Source organism: Syngnathus typhle, linkage group LG5 (assembly GCF_033458585.1).
Source record: "Syngnathus typhle isolate RoL2023-S1 ecotype Sweden linkage group LG5, RoL_Styp_1.0, whole genome shotgun sequence".
Classification (NCBI taxonomy): domain Eukaryota; kingdom Metazoa; phylum Chordata; class Actinopteri; order Syngnathiformes; family Syngnathidae; genus Syngnathus; species Syngnathus typhle.
The window spans coordinates 15,284,713-15,305,067 of NC_083742.1; the positions used below are offsets into that span (position 1 = coordinate 15,284,713).

Consider the following 20,355-nt stretch of genomic DNA (forward strand, 5'->3'; position numbering starts at 1 on the left):
TAATCTTAAGGCTTTATTAGCAAACAGTATTAAATGTCCACATTAGCATTGATTAGAAGAGAAAACATCACAATTACAGTTTGTTAAATTGCTTTCAATATCACTTACCCGAATCCATTTCTGTCAGTGTTTAGTGCTACCAGAGAGAGAAAAATCTGTTTGGGAATCAATACGTGACATTTCAACGGCGCGTCAAGGTCGGAGAGTCAGTGTGGATCCATTCAAATGGAATAACTCGTTCAATTACACTGATTTTCTGACTTAATTGATTTGGATCTCCGATAACACGCCATTGTTATTTTAACCTTCGGGAAATAAGCTTACATAAGAGATGGGGAATCATTTCATTAAGTCCTCAGAGGACCATATAATTCAAGAACAAATTTATTAATATTATAAGCACTTTTATAACTGTTCCATTAAGGTTTTGGATTTAGATTGTAATGGCAAGTTACAATAAATTCTGCCGCAGCCTGTGGATGGTGTTGACGAACGAGGTATAGCCGACGCTCCCCCTCCCCCTGGGTGGGTTGGCTTTTGTCAGAGGCGTTCACAGCCTCGCGTGATCTTTCAGGATGACTTCCAGCTTCTGACCTAGCATGACGTTTCCACGAATCTTGAGCTCGCCAGAGAAAAATGCCTATACCGCGGAGAAAAGGAAACGTTTCATTCCACAAATCTCAAAATATTTGGACAAACTGTCTTTAACGAGGCCGCGGCTATCCTTATCAAAAATCCACTGGCTCTTTCTCTGGGTTGATCTTTTGAAGGGAAAAAAAAAAAAAACCACGGGGATCAATATGAAACGTCGTGACCAGGTTATAAATTCGGTGCTCGCCTGTAACAGATGAAATGCTGCAGCGATATCAAATGACGTCCATTGATTACCTGCGTTATCAAATGACGTCCATTGATTACCTGTGAGAGCTTTGGTCTTGAAAGAGCCTCTCGAATGGCTCATTATTTGACGTTTCAAATGGAAGAAGTCTTTACAAATTGGTTACTTTCACTCACACAAGCTACTCTTAGAGAATGCGACTTCACCCGCAAAGATCCATTTCTTCTGGAGAGAAGGCACAATTCCTTCAAGGCTGACTTTGCAGCTAACCCTATAACACTACAAATGGTTTAAAATAGAAGCTGAATGTTTTACTTTCTATTTTACATGACAATGTGTAGTGGGATGATAACATATCTAGGTTGCATCCCTCACTGGTGTACCAATGGCATCATAAAAGCTGCTCATAAAATGTCAAGCCTGAACAGTTTCAGCATATGGCAGTATTGTTCGGACACCACAATAAATCTCGATACATCACTGTTTCTTAAAAAAAAAAAGAAGTTATTTTTCAATTAAAATTCATTCCTACCTTCTGAGGGTTGAGTTTGTCTTGCACTATCGCCATGAAGTTGTCATCTGATGCCGTGAAAGTCACGTCCATTTTCCCGCTGTAGGTGCCTCGATGTAACGCGCCGCTCCCGTTCTTCAAATCAATCGCTGGCAAACAAGAGGTACTGTTAACAAATCTGATGCATTTAAAGCACTTCGTTACAACCGGCTGTGGTGCGTAAATGCGCTCACTCCACTCCGCGACATTCTTGCCGTCTTTGGTGATCTCCCAGCCGAAGACGGCGTTGACTTTCTTAACCAGCTCGCTGCCAGACTCTTGGATGCGGCGGCCAATCTCTGCGAACACCAGCTCGCTCTGGAGGCCTGGCCCCGCCTACGCCATCCAAAGATCTTTAAAGTTGCAACCTCCTTGTGTGAGATTCACAGGTACCCACCTGAGGAAGACCGGGAGACGTCTCAGCCAATTCGTGTAAATCGACATAAGCGCCCGCAAGCACCGCGGCGCCTGTCTCCTTGACCTGGAGGAGACCAAAAAGCAGGTAAGAAGCTGAATGGCAAAAGTGCTTGAATTGGAGTAAACCATACTGACTTTACACTGAATGTGGACTCGACTGCCTTCCTTCCACATTTCCGTCTGCAGAGACTGACCGGGTATCACCGGTTTCACAAAGCGGACCTGCGAGAAGCCACACAACCAAGCTTTCAAAACGGTAAGGGAGGAATTTGCCCACTTGATAACAAAACGTGGACGTTTTACAATATGTGATCCCATGGCCTTAGTTCCTGCCACCAAAATTGAACTCTAGCAAAAGCATTGCGCGTTAATCCAACAAACCTTGATGGCCTTGAATCTGGAGGGGTCGTTGCCAGCAAACTCCTTGAGGACATGTCTTGCCGCAAAGCCAAATGAGCACAAACCGTGCAGGATGGGTGACTTAAAACCTAAGCAAAAGAAAAGTCGTTTATATTACGATAATATATGAAATATTTGTTGGTGTGGTGGTGTACACTCAATGCCAGCTAATTTCAGCAAGACAAAAAAATAGGGTGTGTCAAGTCTAATATAATTCCTAGTCTTTAGTATATTTTGACCAAAAGCGTGTCAGACATGTTGGGGACTGGCAACTGTCATGTCAATACAATTCAAGTCTTACCCCCCATGGCAGCAAAGCTGGGGTCAATGTGGAGGGGGTTCCAGTCCCCACTCAGACGGTACAAGGCCGCCTAGGGGGACAGAGATGAGAATCATAAATCATAATACAGACGCCATCTACAATAGCGAGGCCTGGGAATCACTCTTCACATTCAATTTGCTTCTATTTTACCTGGTCGTTAGTGGTGGAATCAACCAGCACGACGTCTGGAGCACGCTGAGGCGGCGGCGCAAGAGGCTGCAGGGTTTATCCGACACAGCGGGAAGCCCCATTAATATTCCTCATGTCTTATTGCATTGTCGTAAAAAAAAACACCAATTTTAACACACTTTAGCTTTCTCCGATGTTCTTTTGCCTCCAAAGCCTCCGGCGCCGACCACAAACACGGACCACTGGTTGAAGCAGAGCAGCTCGCCGCCGCTGTATGTGTTGACTGAGAGAGGAAGGGAAGGACTTTGAGTCGGGGGGGACACTTGGGAGGGTCACAATAGCGGAGGACTCACTCACCGTCCAAGAGGATGACCGCCCCGGAGCCTTTGTCCAGCACGTCTGCTACGGTTGCCTCTGAGGTCAGTTGTCCTTCACCAGGGGAGGAGCAAAAAAGTGATATAAAAGTTTTGACCTTTTTGGAGGGTCCGGCTCTGTTGAGTGTTTCATACCAGAGGTGGGAAGAGGTTTGTAGAGCTCTAAATATTGCTCGCCATGTAACACCTGATGCGTGACAAACATGTACTTTAAATATTTAATTCTGTGATTCTTCAGCTAACATTATGCCTTTTTCCCCCACCTGTGTGAAGTCAATATTGAGTCCTGGCAAAGAGCTCAGGCCACCGTCCATCATGCTCGCCTGGGAAGGAATAACCCCGAAGGTCGGGAGGCAGCCAAAGTCCGGATGGCCTTCGTACAAGAACCTGGCAAAAACAATCAGGTGGTGCAATGTTCCGTCGAAGGCCTCATTTTAGTAGCAGTAATCACACACCTGAGGTGGTCGGGGTCTTTGGTGGACATGCCCACGCCAAGCGCGTACAGGATGCACTGCGTGTGCGTGAAGTCAAACGTGGTCACGGGAAGTTTTTGTCCCACTACTGCAGTCTTAACACAAAGAAAAGAGGCTCTCATTAGATGCTCAGTTCTGCCCGTCTTTCCGCACCTTCACACTCAAGTAATTATCAAATGAGGCGTCATGCCAACTGCTTCTTCGTTAGTCTTATCGATGGCCGTCGTCTGGGCTTTTTTGTTCAGGTCGACGGATGTGACTGCTCCCGCGCTGCACAATAGTGATCAGCAGCCCGCATGAGGAGCGCTCCAAAGCACTGACCGAGCTGTTTTTTTATTGAGACTGTGCTGCCTTTCTACCATGTGTTAAATATTGGACCCCACTAATTGAATATTAATGTGCATGGCCACACACACCCACGCCACTTCTCTAAGTTTGTACAATCGATCGGGAAAGTTAGTATTGACGCTAATATTTGGTTATTTGCGTCTTGCACTCACAGGGTTGATGCCAGCAGCAGGGGACACCGCAGAGGTCGGACTGGCGGTAACCCCCGATTCCACTTTGGACAGTACGTTCACAATGGATTGAAGAGATTCTGTAAACAGGTGAGAGAAAACAGGGCAGATTAACACTGCACATGAATATAAGAGATCAATGTAATAATTGAATACAAATTAAATGCACTGCACACAAAATGAAACAGTAACTAATTATTATTATTGTCTTATGGGAGTAAAAAAAGAATTTGCATGAATTCCAATGTTTCTTAAATTAAGGTGTGATAGTCTCTTTTTTTTTTTCCATCCATGTAATGATGAAGCATTTCAGAGCTACTAGGTGAGCAAACAAAAGAAACAACTCTATAAGAGTCTATTGGCAGGTAGTTATAGCAACAAGATTTGGTAATAAGCTACAAATGAGGAGGCAGCACAAAGCCGAGCTAATGAGAGCGGCTAGCTCCCGTCGGGGGCTGCCACCCCCGTGCGCTTCGACGCCACTGGGAGGGATGGAGGAGGCGGAGAGAAGTAACGCTAAATGATAATTACAACAATGATTATGCGTGACTCACTTTGAAACACTCCTCACCTCCACTTGTTTTTCCTCTCCACTTTTCTTGACCTCTAACCACAGATGGCCTCACTCTACTGGAGGCAAACTCGGGAGGAATACAGATGAGTGGTTTGGGTTTTGGTGTTATGCTACACAAACGCCATAAATAGTAATTACTACTTTCCTATCATGCATTTGATTGCATTGTTGACTCAGCGATACAAAGACACGTTTTGTTCGCCCGCCTCTCGGACCTTAACTAGAATCTTACATTAGCCCTGCATGTGATTGGGGAGATGGTTTATCAAGTTAGTAAATGAGACTTTCCAACCTTTAGACCACATTGTCAGAAATTTGTCACAATACAAATTGAGAATAGTAACCTCTTAGACAGAGACCTCACAAAACGGGCGTATCCGAATAAGTCACTGCAGCCGTTATCCGTTTATGCCTTGTATATTTAACCCAGTGATGCGTTTTCACACAGTGAACCGCCATCGGGAAATAATTGGTTGACCTCAGCCCCAGCGCCTGGTGTCATTTAATACTTTCAGGAGTGGGTGCCAAAAGTTCAACTTCCACTCCTGTCCCAGAAATGTGTACCTCCCTTGAACACAGGCAGAATCCTGATAGTGCTCCCGCATCCCCCCCCCCCCCCGAGGCATTTTGTGTCATTGCTGTTCGAGCGAAGCAATCTTGGGTGAGACTGGGGGGGGGGGGGGGGGGGGGGGGGTAGAAAAATGTTAACTTTCACAGGTCGTTTTAGGATAAGTGTCTGTTGTTCAACTGCCTGCTGGCCCTGTCAAATCATTGCTTCAGTTAAAGGAAAAGACAATCCAAATGTTTTCTTTACAATATGTCGTTTGTGCCCCCACTAGTCTGAACACGACATTCTGATTAATATTGCTTATTATTTGTGGAATACAAGTCAAGCAGCAAAATTCCCCCGTTTTATTCATCTCAGGGTCTGTCATTTTGCCCCTTTCTGTCAACTGAAATGACATCACAGTTGCCAGGGCTGAGGTCATAATTGAAGCAGTGGCGTGGCGCTAGTTTTGTTTATTTGCGCCACGGTTGAACTTACAACCTTCCAGCGTCTGTCACTCGTGCCAGAGAACAACTGACCTTGTACTGAGGTGGGCTTGATTGCGTCTGTAAAATCACAAACTTTGTCCCACTGGTCCCTGACAGCTTCGGGTGTCATGGGCTGGTTGCTCTGTCTAGTGATGCAGCCCTGAGTTCGCTCCCAGCGCACTGAACACACACATAGTAGGAGGTCATTTTTAAATGTCGGCAAGCGCTAATCTGGTGGTGGTGCTCTGGGCTAGCTGCATAGATGCATAGAGACAGGACTAAAAAGAAAAAGACTCACATTTGCCAATCCAGCCCGCGCCAACCTGCATGCAGATGAATCATCATAGAAACATTAGAACAGGTTGGTGGCATCTTTCTGTATGGGTGGGAGTGAGACCTCGCTGCAATACCTCAAAGAGTCCTCCATTTTCTTGGCATTGTTCGTGACAGAGCCACAGCACCATGGGGGCCACGTACTCCGGCTTTAGCGCCGCCACCAGATCTAAATAAAACAAACACAGGCGGACAAAACCACAGACTGGTTTCAAGGCGCATCTGCTGGGATCACTTCACTGTGCTGCTAACAACACATTTTAGGGCAGAGCAGTGCACAGAAATAGCAGCAAGTTGTCGAGCTACATTATCATTGGAATCGTTTTAGTTAGTCATGCACAACCCCGCCAGAACAAAAAAAAAAAGGGTATGTGTCATCTCTAACAGTGGTCCCTGTACAAAAGGCTGTGACATCGTTTGCATGTTGTGTTGTTCTATGTGCATGTCTGTGTTGGCAGCGGCTCTGCCTATTTTCCCGCTCCGCATGTCACGTGATTCCATGGGGTGACGCGGCGTTCTCTGCGCATGAGCAGGGCACTCCGGAAGAGAGCAGTTCGCGGTATGGTGGGGTAGAAGTTTTCTAGTTATAGTTGAAGCAAGTAAAAAAGCCGAGTTCATGACCAAAAGAATCCGCAATCATTCCGCAATTCTATCAATCTGCAATTCTATTATGACCTTCAATCCTGCTACTCAATAAACCTGTCCATCCCTCCATCTACCTTTTGGCCATTCCCTGTGTCCAAACGTCCTTTGCTGCCTCCTGTATTCTGACCGATACACCATCTTGTACACTATATACCCCCAGATCTAGCGTATTATCCTCCCCAACATTGGGCGCCAAATCCTCCTTTACATTGTGGTCCTTCGAGCCGGATATAGTGTTCAGGATGGAGCAAGATCAAGAAAGACACCTGGATGTGAGGCCAAAACGTCGGACGCACCCCCCAGCTTGGATGCAGGACTTCGAGGTGGACTACGTGGGATATGAGCACAGCGGCCAACCACGTTGGGACTCGTTTACACCGACCCCAACAGGCAGACCGTCATACCCACAGCAGGGACTAGTCCAGACGATCTCCTTGCGTGCACCTCAATTTCACCCGGAGAGCTTCGAGGATGCTGCTCAGTATAGAGCCCCTCAGCTAGCCTCAAGCTTCACCCGGAGGAGGAATGCGGATGATAGAACCTTATCTGCACCTGTCCAGTCATACCAACAACAGCCAAACCAGGACCAGTACCACCCGAACCGCCGCACCGTACAAGATGGGAATGCGGTTCTGCGTGAGACTCACGAAGCCATCCATGCCGGACTGAAGGAGCTAAATAAAGCCCGTAGTGACCTTCAGCAGCTGATTGACGTGGCCCACTCTCTAAGAATAGGCATGAGTCAAGTGAACATCCCTCTACCAGCATGTTCCAGTCCCAAACCACCTGATGGGGCCGTCACCACGAGCAACAGCTCGAGATTCACTGAGTCAGAGGAAGAGGAGGATTGGCCTGATCCTCCGCCATGGCCTGAACCCGAGGAAGCCCTAAACGCCAACCTCAGTGCCTTGAATCTGGGAGCTCATCAGCTACCTCCTTACCCGACTCCACCGGAGACCAAGCCTCTACACTACAGGCCTCAGCCACAACCAGCCCAATTCCGTCATCCACAGTTCATTCCTTCTAGCCGTGAGTCCTCCCACGTTCCTCCTGTACCGCCACGTAACTTACCCTTACCTCTAGGAGCATCCCCAACTGGTCAATCACATCTTCAAGTGCCACATTCTCACAGAACCACCCCTTACATGCAACCTCCATACCCAGAGCCAGTGTACAGAGGACCCCAACCTACCATTCCCAAGTTCACTTTCCCGGACCCTAGTGAGTTCGCCCGGCTACGTATAGCATTAGAGAACCTCCTCCCCTCCAATGCTACAGAACTCTTCAAGTATCAGGTACTAGTAGACCATCTTAAGTTAGAAGAGGCCAAACTGATATCTGACGCCTATCTAAACTCTCCAACACCCTACACGGACACCATGACAGCTCTCTATGACAAATATGGTCAACCTCATCAGCTTGCCCTAAAGAAGATATCCAGCGTCCTGGACGGCCCAGAGGTCAGGCGGGGTGATCCAATGGCGTTCCAGAAATTTGCCCTTCAAATACAATCACTGGTGGGTCTCCTCCAGACCTTGGGCCACGAAGGAGAAGTTGAACTAAGCTGTGGCTCTCACGTAGCTCGCCTACTGAGTAAGCTTCCGCCTGAACAGCGAGCCGATTTCCGCCGTTCCCAGCCCACTCGATCTGGAGCCACATCCACCTTGCGGGACCTGTCAGAGTGGCTTCGCCACGAGTCATGGTGCCAGGACTTTGACGATCCTACCAGTAGCCGGAGCTCCAAGGAGAAGCAGAGCACTAAATGGAACATTCGTCCTGTGGCTAAGCAAACAGCAGTCCTGCATAGTAGCCAGGAGCCCTCAGTGAAACTAGTTAAAGAGAAACCTGTCAAAGGGAAAGACAAGTCCAAGGTATACTGTGCCTATTGTGAGAGTACAGACCACTACCTCAGCCAGTGTAGTGGTGTAGCCCAGCTCACCAAAGACGAGCTGAAGAGGTGGATCCAAGAGCACAAGCGGTGTTGGCGCTGTGCCCGCCGACACTTCGCCGCTCAGTGCGACCTCAAGAAACCCTGTAACCTTTGTCAAGGCAAGCACCTTCTCGCTCTCCACGACATTAACATAAGACCTGAGAAAGTTAAGGATGACTCACCTCCAAAGGCTGAAAGCTGCCTGACTACCTGTGCCTCCGAGTCCTTCTACCTTGACCGACCACACGTGGGGAACCGAGTCATGTTGAAGGTGGTGCGAGTACACGTGCACTATGGTAGTCAGAAGTTAGACACCTACGCTATACTGGATGATGGGTCTGAGAGGACTATGCTGCTCCCCACCGCTGCTAAGTCCCTAGCCCTTAACGGCGCTCCCGAAGACCTCCCACTGCGCACAGTGCGCTCGGACATCCAAGTCTTGCATGGCCATACAGTGTCATTCCGGGTCTCCTCTCCCACCAACCCTAATATTATGTTTAAGATCACTGATGCCTTTACAGCCAGCCATCTTAATCTAGCCCCACATAGCTACCCAGTTAGCCACCTACAGAGGAAGTTCAAGCACCTGCGTGGAATCCCTATTCCTACCTTCCGAGAAGTAAAGCCCTTGCTTCTCATAGGTTCCGACCAGCCCCACCTCGTAACCCCCATCGAGCCTGTCAGGCTTGGTCCTCATGGTAGCCCAGCAGCTGTCCGCACTAGACTGGGGTGGACCTTGCAGGGCCCGTGTCAGTCGACGGGGCGGCCGGCTCACCCAGCTCAATGCCTGTTCACCTCTGTTCCACCACCCATGGATGATCTCTACAGGCATGTGGAGAGACTCTGGCAAGTGGATACAGTCCCCTACAGGCCAGAGAGGGAAGTGACACGATCCAAGCAGGATCAGCAAGCCATAGCCCTGCTGGAGACGAAGACAGGACGTACCGAGGTGAGTGGCATCCTTAGATACGCTACTCCCCTGTTACGCCATGCGGCTATGCCACTATTGCAAGCACCGAAAGAATCAGTTATGGCCCTGCTGCGCAGCACTGAGAGACGCCTCCTTAAGAACCCTGAGCAGGGACAAGCATACCAAGCGGAGATGCGGAAACTCATCGAGTCAGGCGCAGTGCAGGAAATTAGCGAGGACACCTCATCAACGGAGAGCTGGTTTATCCCTCATCACCTCGTGACCCATAACGGGAAGAACCGCCTCGTCTTTAACTGTTCTCATCAATTTTTGGGCCAGTCCCTTAATCAGTTCCTCCTACCAGGCCCCACTCTAGGTGCCTCACTGCTAGCGGTCCTATTGAGGTTCCGAGAAGGTCCCATTGCAGTTAGTGGGGACATTAAAGGGATGTTCCACCAGGTCCGTCTCCTCCCTGAGGATCGCCCCCTTCTGAGATTCTTATGGCGAGACCTAGAGGTAGAACAACCACCCAAGATCTTTGAATGGCAGGTCCTCCCCTTTGGGACCACCTGTAGCCCATGTTGTGCGACATACGCCCTGCAAAGCCATGTCAAGGATCCCAGTAAGTCAAACGATGACATGAGGTTCTCCGTGGAGCACTGTTTCTATGTCGACAACTACCTGCAGAGTGTGGCTACACCCAGCGAAGCAAAGGGTCGGGTGGACCGGCTCAGGAAACTCCTCGCCTCGGGCGGCTTCGAATTGCGACAGTGGGCTTGCAATGACCCAAATGTTCTCAGCCACCTACCTTCAGAGCTCAGATCCACCAGTCTAGACCTGTGGCTAGCCCAAGATAAGTCCAACCCGTTTGAGTCGACCCTGGGCCTCAGCTGGAACTGGCAGGCAGACTCCCTAGGCTACAAGCAGCGGTTAGTCCCTTACGATGTACCAACCTTGAGGAACATTTATAGAGTCCTAGCCTCACAGTACGATCCATTGGGATACCTGCTGCCATTCTCCATTCGCGCCAAGCTCATCCTAAGACAGCTGTGGGACAAGCAGCGAGGTTGGGACGATCCTAACCTCCCTCCTGACCTGCTACAGGCTTGGTCCTGTTGGGAGGCGGAGCTCAAGCATCTGCCGGACATTACCATGCCACGTCCGTATGCGCCTGCGGATAGCCACCGCGAAGGGACCACTCGGCAAGTGCACATCTTTGCTGACGCCTCAGAAAAGGCCTACGGGGCTGTAGCCTTCCTCCGAACCGAAGACAACCAGGGTAAGGTACATTTATCCTTTGTTCTGGCTCGCTCCCGCATAGCCCCTAAGCGTGTGCATTCTGTACCTCGCCTTGAGCTGTGTGCGGCTCTTGTAGCAGCGCAGTTGGCTTCCACCCTCAAGAAAGAGCTGGCTCTCCCAGTACACAGCACAGTATTGTGGTCTGACTCTACCACTGTACTCACCTGGCTACACTCGCAATCCTGTCGATACAAGGTGTTTGTAGGGTCAAGAGTAGCTGAGATCCAGGAGCTTACGGAAGGCTTTGTTTGGCGCTACGTAGACTCAGACAACAACCCTGCCGACGACCTGACAAGAGGGAAGACATTGATATCCCTGTTGGAGCCCAATCGATGGTCACAAGGACCCACCTTCCTTCTACAGGGTCCAACCACCTGGCCAGAAATGCCACACGGTATTCCACCTGATGATGCCGCTGAACTAAGGAAAGGTACGTTCTGTGGGTCCACCGTCACCTCACCTGACATTGCCATTCTACAAGACAAGACGTGCAACACCTGGCAGGAACTCATGGACGCTACTGCAAGGGAGCTTCATGGCCAGGCCCCTCCGATCTACTCACCTACCGCTGAAGAATACCGACAAGCTGAAGTACTCATCCTTCAACGAGCCCAGAAGCAATCCTTCCCAGACGATTGTGCTCAGCTGTCTGCAGGGAAGCCTGTTAAAACTTCGAGTCGACTTCTTACTCTAGCGCCAGTCATCGACACCTCCATCGACCTAATCAGAGTAGGAGGCCGGTTACGCCGTCTAGAGGGCCAGAACGAGGTCACCCCACACCCTATCGTCCTCGACGCCTCACACCCTGTGACCCGCCTGCTCATAAAGAAATATGACCAGGACCTTAAACACCCAGGGCCAGAGCGAGTCTTTGCAGAGTTGCGGAGGACCTATTGGATCATTCACGGCCGTGAAGCAGTTCGTCGCTATCAACGTTCCTGTGTAGATTGTCAGCGCTGGCGGGCCAAGCCTTCCATACCTAGAATGGCTGACCTCCCAACCGCACGCCTCCAGTTGCATAAACCTGCCTTCCACGCCACTGGCATGGACTGTTTCGGTCCCATGTTAGTAGAGGTTGGACGACGCCATGAGAAACGCTGGGGTCTCATCTTCAAGTGCTTGACCACCAGAGCGGTACATCTGGACCTCATACGAAATGTGGACACCGATGCTTTCCTGATGGCTTTGAGGCGATTCATTGCCAGAAGAGGAACCCCCTCGGAACTGTGGTCAGACCACGGGACCAATTTCAAGGGGGGAGAGAAGGAGCTTCGGGAAGCCTTCACAAGTATGTGTCCAACCCTACAAAGTCAACTCGCTCCACGTAAAATCAAATTCAACTTCAACCCCCCAGCAGCCCCTCACTTTGGTGGAGTATGGGAGAGAGAAGTACGAGCAGTCAAGTCTGCACTCCGCACCTGTCTAGGTACTGAGCCTATCCATGAGGACGTCCTCTCCACCGTCCTGTTGGAAGTGGAGGCCATTCTCAACTCAAAACCTTTGGGCTATGTGTCTGCTGACCTGTCTGACGTCGACCCCGTGACCCCCAACAGCCTCCTACTGGGGCGGCCTGATGGATCGCTCCCCCAGATCGTCTACCCGAAGAGCGAAATCCTGAGCCGAAGGCGCTGGCGGCACTCCCAAGTCCTTGCCGACCAGTTTTGGTCAAGATTCATCAGGGATTACCTAGCGGGATTGCAAACAAGACAGAAATGGCAAGCCTCCCCCCCCGACCTCCTGGAGAAGTCAGTGGTCATGATCACCGAGCCACAGTTGCCCCGTGCCATGTGGCCTATTGGTCATGTGACGAAGATTCATCGCAGTGACGATGGCCACATAAGGTCAGCTGATGTCGACATTAAAGGGCGGCAGTACACCCGACCAGTAGCTCGACTGGTGGTGCTACCAGCCCTCCCAGCGGAAGTGACTCAGGACTCTCATAAAGACTGATGAGCCTTTGTTTGAAACAAATGTGCCCTGCACATTTGGGGGCGGCTGTACAAAAGGCTGTGACATCGTTTGCATGTTGTGTTGTTCTATGTGCATGTCTGTGTTGGCAGCGGCTCTGCCTATTTTCCCGCTCCGCATGTCACGTGATTCCATGGGGTGACGCGGCGTTCTCTGCGCATGAGCAGGGCACTCCGGAAGAGAGCAGTTCGCGGTATGGTGGGGTAGAAGTTTTCTAGTTATAGTTGAAGCAAGTAAAAAAGCCGAGTTCATGACCAAAAGAATCCGCAATCATTCCGCAATTCTATCAATCTGCAATTCTATTATGACCTTCAATCCTGCTACTCAATAAACCTGTCCATCCCTCCATCTACCTTTTGGCCATTCCCTGTGTCCAAACGTCCTTTGCTGCCTCCTGTATTCTGACCGATACACCATCTTGTACACTATATACCCCCAGATCTAGCGTATTATCCTCCCCAACATTGGGCGCCAAATCCTCCTTTACAGTCCCAGCTATAAAAAAAAAAATCAGAGCTCTCATTTTTAATTAGGTTTAATTCATAAAAAGTATACGTATTTAAATATACTATTGAGAGATGTAACGATTCATTGAAATCCTTTTGAAATCGATTGACATGCTTAAAATATGCGTCGATAGATTTCGTATAGCCCTGAGAGGACTTTATAAAAGCTGATATGGCTAGAACCCAGCATACTATGATTTAAGTCCGAGCAACTGCAAGGGCAATATATAAATGTGGAATTGTTGATTTCAAAAGCAGATTCATATCAACATGCAATAGCTGTACCTAAAAGTACTTCACTTCATGGCTATGCTGCCTTGCAATAAGAAGAGACATATCTCTCTTGTTACCATGGTGACCATGGGTCACCGTTTTATATTAATGGAGCAGCTCAGCCAGCTCAAATGAAATTTCTAATTAATTTCCCCCCAGTAAGAAATGAAGGGGGGGGGGAAAGAACTAGATGTCCTCAAACTTTGGCCATTACAAATATATGACGGCCATATTAAGTATTTTTCTCCTCGAATTCCAAGTCGACCTTCTTTCTGCTTACCCGGAGGCATGACCGTCTCGGTGAGGCGTGAGCCGGCAACGGGAGCGATGGTGTTGCAGTGGATGTTGTATTTGCGTCCCTCGATGGCCAGCGTGTTGGACAGGCCCAGCAGGCCCAGCTTGGCGGCGCTGTAGTTGGCCTGGCCAAAGTTGCCGTAGATGCCCGCGGCTGAAGCCGTCATGATGATTCTAGGTGGCGTTAATGCATAATGGCAGCCGTCACGTAGGAGTCACGTTTGCGCGACAGGATGGACGAGGGATGCAAGGTCAAATTGTTCAGGACTTCTTGATTTTTTTTTTTTTTTAAACACAAATCAAAGGACAATTCATATTATCCAGGTCAATCCTAAAAGCAGCGTAGCCAAATTAACACATTTGGTTGTTTTTCATGCTCAAATTTGCATATCCATATCTAATGTGCTGTCTGAGCCCTTTATGCAGATTCGGGTTTTTTTCTCGTAAGGCCGTGACGCCAACTGAGCTCATCATATTCAGGAGCATCAAACGGCTGACTTACGTTTGACTACCCGAGGCGCTCGACGGGCTTCCAGTCTGTCTTTCCGCTGTGGCGCTCCGCAAAGAAGAGCACCAATACATGCAAGCATGTCTTACCTGCCAAACTTTTGCTCTTTCATGTGGTTCCAGGCGGCACGGGTCACCAAAAAAGAGCCTCGCAGGTGAACCCTGTGAATGAGGTCTGGGAACAATTTGAAATTTGTCATCAAAGACAAACTCCGTTCAAATATTTCGATTTTGTCAGAACGTGCCATGATCTATCACTAAGGCAAGAGGAAAGTCCGAGTAGTCCCTCCATTTTTTCATTTCACGACCTTACCCCAATCCAAATCGCTTGTCCTGACGAATGAGCGGTCACGAAGGATCCTTCCAAAAAGAGAAAAAGGCTTGTAAACGGCGGCGGACAGTGATGGAAGAGTTGTTTTCCCACCATAAAATGACTTACCCGGCATTGTTTACGACAATATCTGAAAAACAAGATATTTGATATGAGATTTTGTAGGTACACAAGCGAGGGCTGTGAGAGCTGTAAACAAAAACATTAACAACAACTCTATCCCGCTAGCCGTGAGCGAGTAAGTTCGCTCGCCCGTAGTGAACCAAGCACAGCTCTGGAACGGACTTACTCAGCCCAAAACAAAAAGTAGGATAGCCATGATTCATGTTATGTGGCTTATCCATCAGCAACTCACCTATTCTTCCAAACGCATCCAGCGCCGCTTGAACGAGCTTCTCTCCGTCTTCCACAGAGTCTGTGAGCGTGCGAGATCGAGATGGGGAGCTTTAAAACCAGCTGAGTGATTTTCTATTCAAACTGACAGTTACAATAATACGCTCAGGAAAGGAATACACAACAAACGAGGAAAATCCAATTACCTAACCTACTCTGATAGCCACTATTATTGATTGCAATGCATCATTTCAATTGGTTCAACCTTTTCGTCAAAATGATACATTTGAATTATATCCACGCAAAACAACCGTCTTTCATTACAGTGTCAACTAGTGCTAGTTGACCTCCATTTTGTTCATCCAAAACCATTTTTTCCTGATAGGAAATGATGCTAATATGAGAACAGTTGACCCTGTAATGGATTCATCCAATTCCAATTTGTCTATGGTAAAAATAACAGGTAGAAATAGGGGGATACAATCTTGTCCCATGAGCTCAAAACAGAGAGAGATTGTGGCAGAAGAAAAGGCAGGTAGAAGACAAGATGGAGTCCACTCCAAAAACATCTCACCATAGTTGGCCACTGCTTTTCCTCCCTTGGCTTTTATCTCGTCCACAACCTTATCAGCAGCCGCAGAACTCTTTCCGCCCCCTTTGGTGTCTGCCCCAAGGTCATTCACTTGAATGTAGTGAGAGGAGGAAAAGATTAGCAATAAATGGGCGATGAGTGCAGTTTTCCGCCGGTGATTAGGAGCGTTTCGCTAAGCCTCGTCACACAGTTCAAGGGCGACTTCATGGTAGATAGCGGCCACTATTGAAGATGTTTACGGCTAAGCCTTGCGTTTAAATCACCGTGTCAATCAATACAATGCACTGGAACGTGACACCGTTTGATCCGCTTAAAGCCGAGGATGCGCCATAAGATCGCAAGTGGAGCTTAGCCATGAACCGTGCAAAACGATGTTGCTTCACACGACGAAGCAGAAAGTCCTGCTGAGTTCATATACAGAAACAGTCTGCACACCCCTGTTGAAATAAAAACAAATTGTAATACGCTCGCTATCTCTCACACACACACACACACACACACACACCTCTCCACTGTGAATGGTACACGCCGTGTATCTAGTTAAGTACTGCGAGGAAACATTCTTCCGTCTAAAAACATTTTTTTCTGTTATTTTATAACCAGATTCTTGTAATATTAAACCTTTTCTAGTAACATGATGTTTTTTTCCTCACAATACGGTGACCTTATTCTGGGATTCAGTGTTTGAGCTCGACAGCTTTACATGGGCTCGCAGAGGGGTGGCAGTAAGTTCGTTTGGGAGGGCAGAGGATAGATGATATCCCCCCCACACACATGCATGACCATTTAAATTTTAAGTTTAATTATCTGCATCCCATGGCAATTTTGATGCATGTCACATGACATGCCTAAGTGGAGCACTAACTCCATTAGATTATAAAAAGATTTCTGCACAATATAAATATATATATATATATATATCAGGAACATTGATAATAAAATTTCAAATGGAGTGCTAATGCTAAGTGGAGCACTAACTACATTAGATTATTAATAGATTTCTACACATAATATATATATATATATATATATATCAGGAACATTGATAATAAAATTTCAAATTGAGTGTTGATACATTTATTGCCACCCCTTGGGCATTTTGTGGACATGGCAGGTGCCCCCCCCCCCTTCTCCCCCCCCCTTTGCCACTCACTAAAACTACCTCGGCTAATTGCGTATTTTCTTAGGTTTTATTTTTCAATGTGTAAACAGTAAAGTCCCCTAAACCTTCTGAATTAAAGGAGATGAGAGCAGAGTTTATATTTACCTACAACAGAGGCTCCTCTTTCAGCAAAGGCCAGTGCATACTCCTTCCCAAGACCTGCGCACAGGTAAAATGAGTTTTGTTTTGTTGCGTTTTTTAACTAGAACAAACATACAACCCACATTGTCTGTTTGCGTTAATATTGCTGCATGTGCCCTTTCACACTCGCGGATTTGCTGTACTTTGATCCCGGTGGCCGACTGGAAGCAAATGTCATGTCTCTAGTGTAGTACTGTAATCTCTCCAAAATCGTGCTTTATTAATTCTACTGCTGCAATCCCTCATATGAGTGTTTACGTGTTAGCATGTGTACGGTTGCAGCAGCATATTACGGTGGATACTTTCGTCAAGCAAATACATGCTTACGGATAATAGTGCACTTTGTTATTCAAATCACCCCGATCAGCTGTTTAGCATTCCAAAGCTAACCACTTGAAACTGAGCGTCGATGACAGTCGCGCTATTATGCAAAAACGATACTTTACCTCCTCCGGCACCGGTGACGAGCACAACTCTTCCTTCAAATGACAAAGACATTGCTATTGCTCTGTGATTGTTGAGCTGGACTGCTTGCCACTTGGGTTCTTTTCCAAGCAGGGTGAACTTTCACAACTTCTACTTCCGCAAAGGGAAGGATGATTCCTGCGAGGACCAATCAGAAATGAGAACGTATTAACCCTTTCCGTACGTCACTGAAGGGACTCCCTCACAATCCTAATGTCAACATAAATTGCATGTCCCTAAAATCCCGTGGGAATTAAAAGATTGCCTATTTCATAGGGAAATATAAAATCAAATTTGAAAGAATAGTGCAACAAATATTGTGTCAAGTGCCGTAATCTTACGAGAATAATCTCATGTGTTTTGTTTTTTTGTTTTCAAAAGAATTTACTATGGCGATTAAGTCAAAATGTTGTTTAAGTGGGTTTTACTTGTTATTCAAAACAACCCTTTGCCTGACCACAAAATGTGGCAGGCCGGATCTCCCACGAATTATGGTAAAAAAAAAAAGCTCAACTTTGTTTACATCTAAACATTACATTTACCGATATGCATTTGAGAGATCTCAAGTTCGCCTTTGCAAAATGTAGCTGTCTTTCAAAGTCTGCTTTATAGTCAATTTCTTCACATGTCAAGACACACAAAGTTTTATCTTTATCTCTAGTTTTAATTTTATATTTTTCCGCTGAGCGTTATAGCTCACAGAAATTGGAAACGTTTTAAAATGATCTATATATGTGTCGTTTTCAATGTCACAAAACATGACATTTGAAGAAGGGTGTGTCTTGTTTATTTCTTTGCATTAGGCAACGGGACCGCGCAAATGTTAGGAATTTACTGGACTTGTTTTATTAATCGGTTAGTGGCTACTACTGGACGGTAATTCAAGCGAGAGAAAGGAGGTAGAAAAAGGAGGGGAGGAGGAGGGAGAGGAGCAAGCAGAGCATCTTCCTCTCCCGGGCGCCTCACACTCTCCTAGGAAGCCGCAATGGAAACACGATGACACGGAGCGGGCTGGCTCGGCGAAACATGGCTGGAGTGCCCTCAAGCATTGTCCGGGGAAAATTTTGCCAACGACATACATGAGAGAGGGGCGTGTGATGATGACGAAAATAATCGACGGTTGTGGAGAATTAACAAATGGGCTTGACTCTTCTATGCGGCCAACTTCCTGCGCTACGTCTGCTTTTCTTCTTGATTTCTTTCCCCCCCCCCCCTTAGTGTTATTATTTTTCTAAACGAACACATTCTTGTCAACAAAATGTTGAATTTGGCGCTTTTTCGCAGAAAAAGCTCATCGTGGACATCTGTCTTGCTGGTACTGTTCATGTAAGGAAAAGGAAACAATAGAAATAACCAACACTCTCATGGACATTATGACACAATATTTACACTTAAGCGGCTGCTGTCACACGCCAGTGCGCATGCGCGGTGGTAGACGGCGTTAGCTCGCCGCCTGGCAGCCACAGCGTCCTGCCCGGGCTGGCTGCGATGTAGTCGCACGAGTGGGAGAAAACAACACGGGAGGGTGGACATGGCTAAAAAGTGTCGTCGGCGCGGCGTGAAGACAATTTCACTGGTGGACACGCTGGTGGAAATAGGCCGGCCGTAAAGTGTCAAGCATGTCCGGGACACCCGACGGCGCAGAGGGAGCAGTGTCCAAAGTGCAAGTCAAGAAGGAGATTAAGACCATCGTGGACAATTTGGAAACCATCCTGGGCGACCTCAAGGATGTGGCCAAGGAGCTCAAAGAGGTAAACACACATACACGCACGCACACACAGGGATCACTCATTTTTTAATGGATGCTGGTAATGTCAACCCCTTCTGACACACGTACACTTCCAGCTTCTCGCTCCTCCCATTGCTCTGAAAAACATGTGGCACAGGAGGAGGTGTGAAGCCCCCCCATGTCTTTCACACATGCAGGCTTTGAGGAATGGAAGACTGCATTAGTTTATAATGGTTTTTACATCTCGTTTCATCACCCCATCCCAGTCCTGGACCACCTGCCGACTCTCCTACTTGTGGAGAAGCTACAGAGACGTGTTCAAGAGCAACTTCTCCTTTATGTCCTGCAACTTTTCTCCATGTTCCCCACCAGGCATTGGCGATAAATAGGAGCGCAAAGGCGCTGCAATCAATCTTTTGTTGTTTTGTGCGTCTGATGTTCTTTTCTTTCTCCCTCCGTTTCGCCCCTCATCCCTCCCCCACCCCCCTTTGTTGCTCGCAGGAAATTGTGCAGAGGATCATTTGTTCGGACACCACGCGAGCTGAAAAGATGCCTCGAGGGGCCGTTGCTATCAATGCCAGGGTTGGCCTCTAATCCATTTGAAATGCTCGTATCTGTTCGACGGGGTGCTGGATGCGAGCCTCGCTCTGAGGAGGCACCCTGCACAGATGCTTGGCACAGGCCCGCATGGTGGCTGGCCTACAGCAGCGGCTGCACGCCGGGATACTGCGCTCACGTCTTGCACGTGTCCCAACAAATTATCCCTTTTAGACGCAAGGCGAGAGTTAAGCTCCATTACTTTATCCATATTAGTATCCTCCTTTTGGGTGTTCACGCTGTTTCTCCTTTTGTTGGTCTAAACCAGGGGTGTCAAACTCGAGTTGCATCGTAGTCACAGTTTCCTTTGGAGTGCCATTATGACTGTCAATGCCTTGTGTATACAGTATAGGCTACACAACAAACGAATGAATAACTAGTTTTCAAATCAGACTCGTAAAAATTGTTCAAATATTTTAAAAAGGTGAGTGGTGATAAAATTGCTTTTTTGTTGTTTTTTAAAGTGAAGACATTTTGTAATTTTATAATTGACACATGAAGTTGATTCACAATTTGTCTTCGCGGGCCACATATAATGATGTGGCGGGCCGTATCTGGCCCCCGGGCCTTGAGTTTGAAACCTATGGTCAAAACACATGGTGGCTCTTTCAAAATAAATGGCAGCTAGCCAGGAGAAGGGATGTGAAGTTTAACCGCTGCCTTCTCCTGCCTTGATGGTTTTTAGCATCAGTGATCCTAACATGCTTTTTA

General features: G+C 47.6%; 2 protein-coding genes across 2 annotated transcripts in view; one reads left to right on the forward strand and one right to left on the reverse strand.

The window, feature by feature from the left end:
• On the reverse strand, positions 1–17,458 carry hsd17b4 (hydroxysteroid (17-beta) dehydrogenase 4). Its single transcript, XM_061279610.1, has 25 exons — positions 17,300–17,458; positions 16,818–16,871; positions 15,533–15,640; positions 14,981–15,040; positions 14,734–14,755; positions 14,608–14,654; positions 14,385–14,469; positions 13,774–13,961; positions 6,040–6,131; positions 5,928–5,952; positions 5,681–5,809; positions 4,003–4,100; positions 3,485–3,597; positions 3,293–3,416; positions 3,165–3,216; positions 3,013–3,084; positions 2,835–2,938; positions 2,677–2,742; positions 2,506–2,575; positions 2,187–2,293; positions 1,941–2,027; positions 1,786–1,869; positions 1,583–1,724; positions 1,371–1,498; positions 1–640 (listed from the first exon to the last, which is right to left on the reverse strand). The coding sequence occupies exons 1-25, from the start codon at positions 17,349–17,351 to the stop codon at positions 551–553; spliced, it is 2,199 nt and encodes a 732-aa protein (XP_061135594.1). The 5' UTR covers positions 17,352–17,458; the 3' UTR covers positions 1–550.
• prr16 (proline rich 16) overlaps positions 17,442–20,355 on the forward strand; it is a 14,742-nt gene continuing 11,828 nt past the window's right edge. The window contains exon 1 of the mRNA XM_061279611.1: positions 17,442–19,069. Within this exon, the coding sequence (XP_061135595.1) occupies positions 18,938–19,069 (132 nt within the window). The 5' untranslated portion in view covers positions 17,442–18,937. The remainder of the gene's footprint in view (positions 19,070–20,355) is intronic.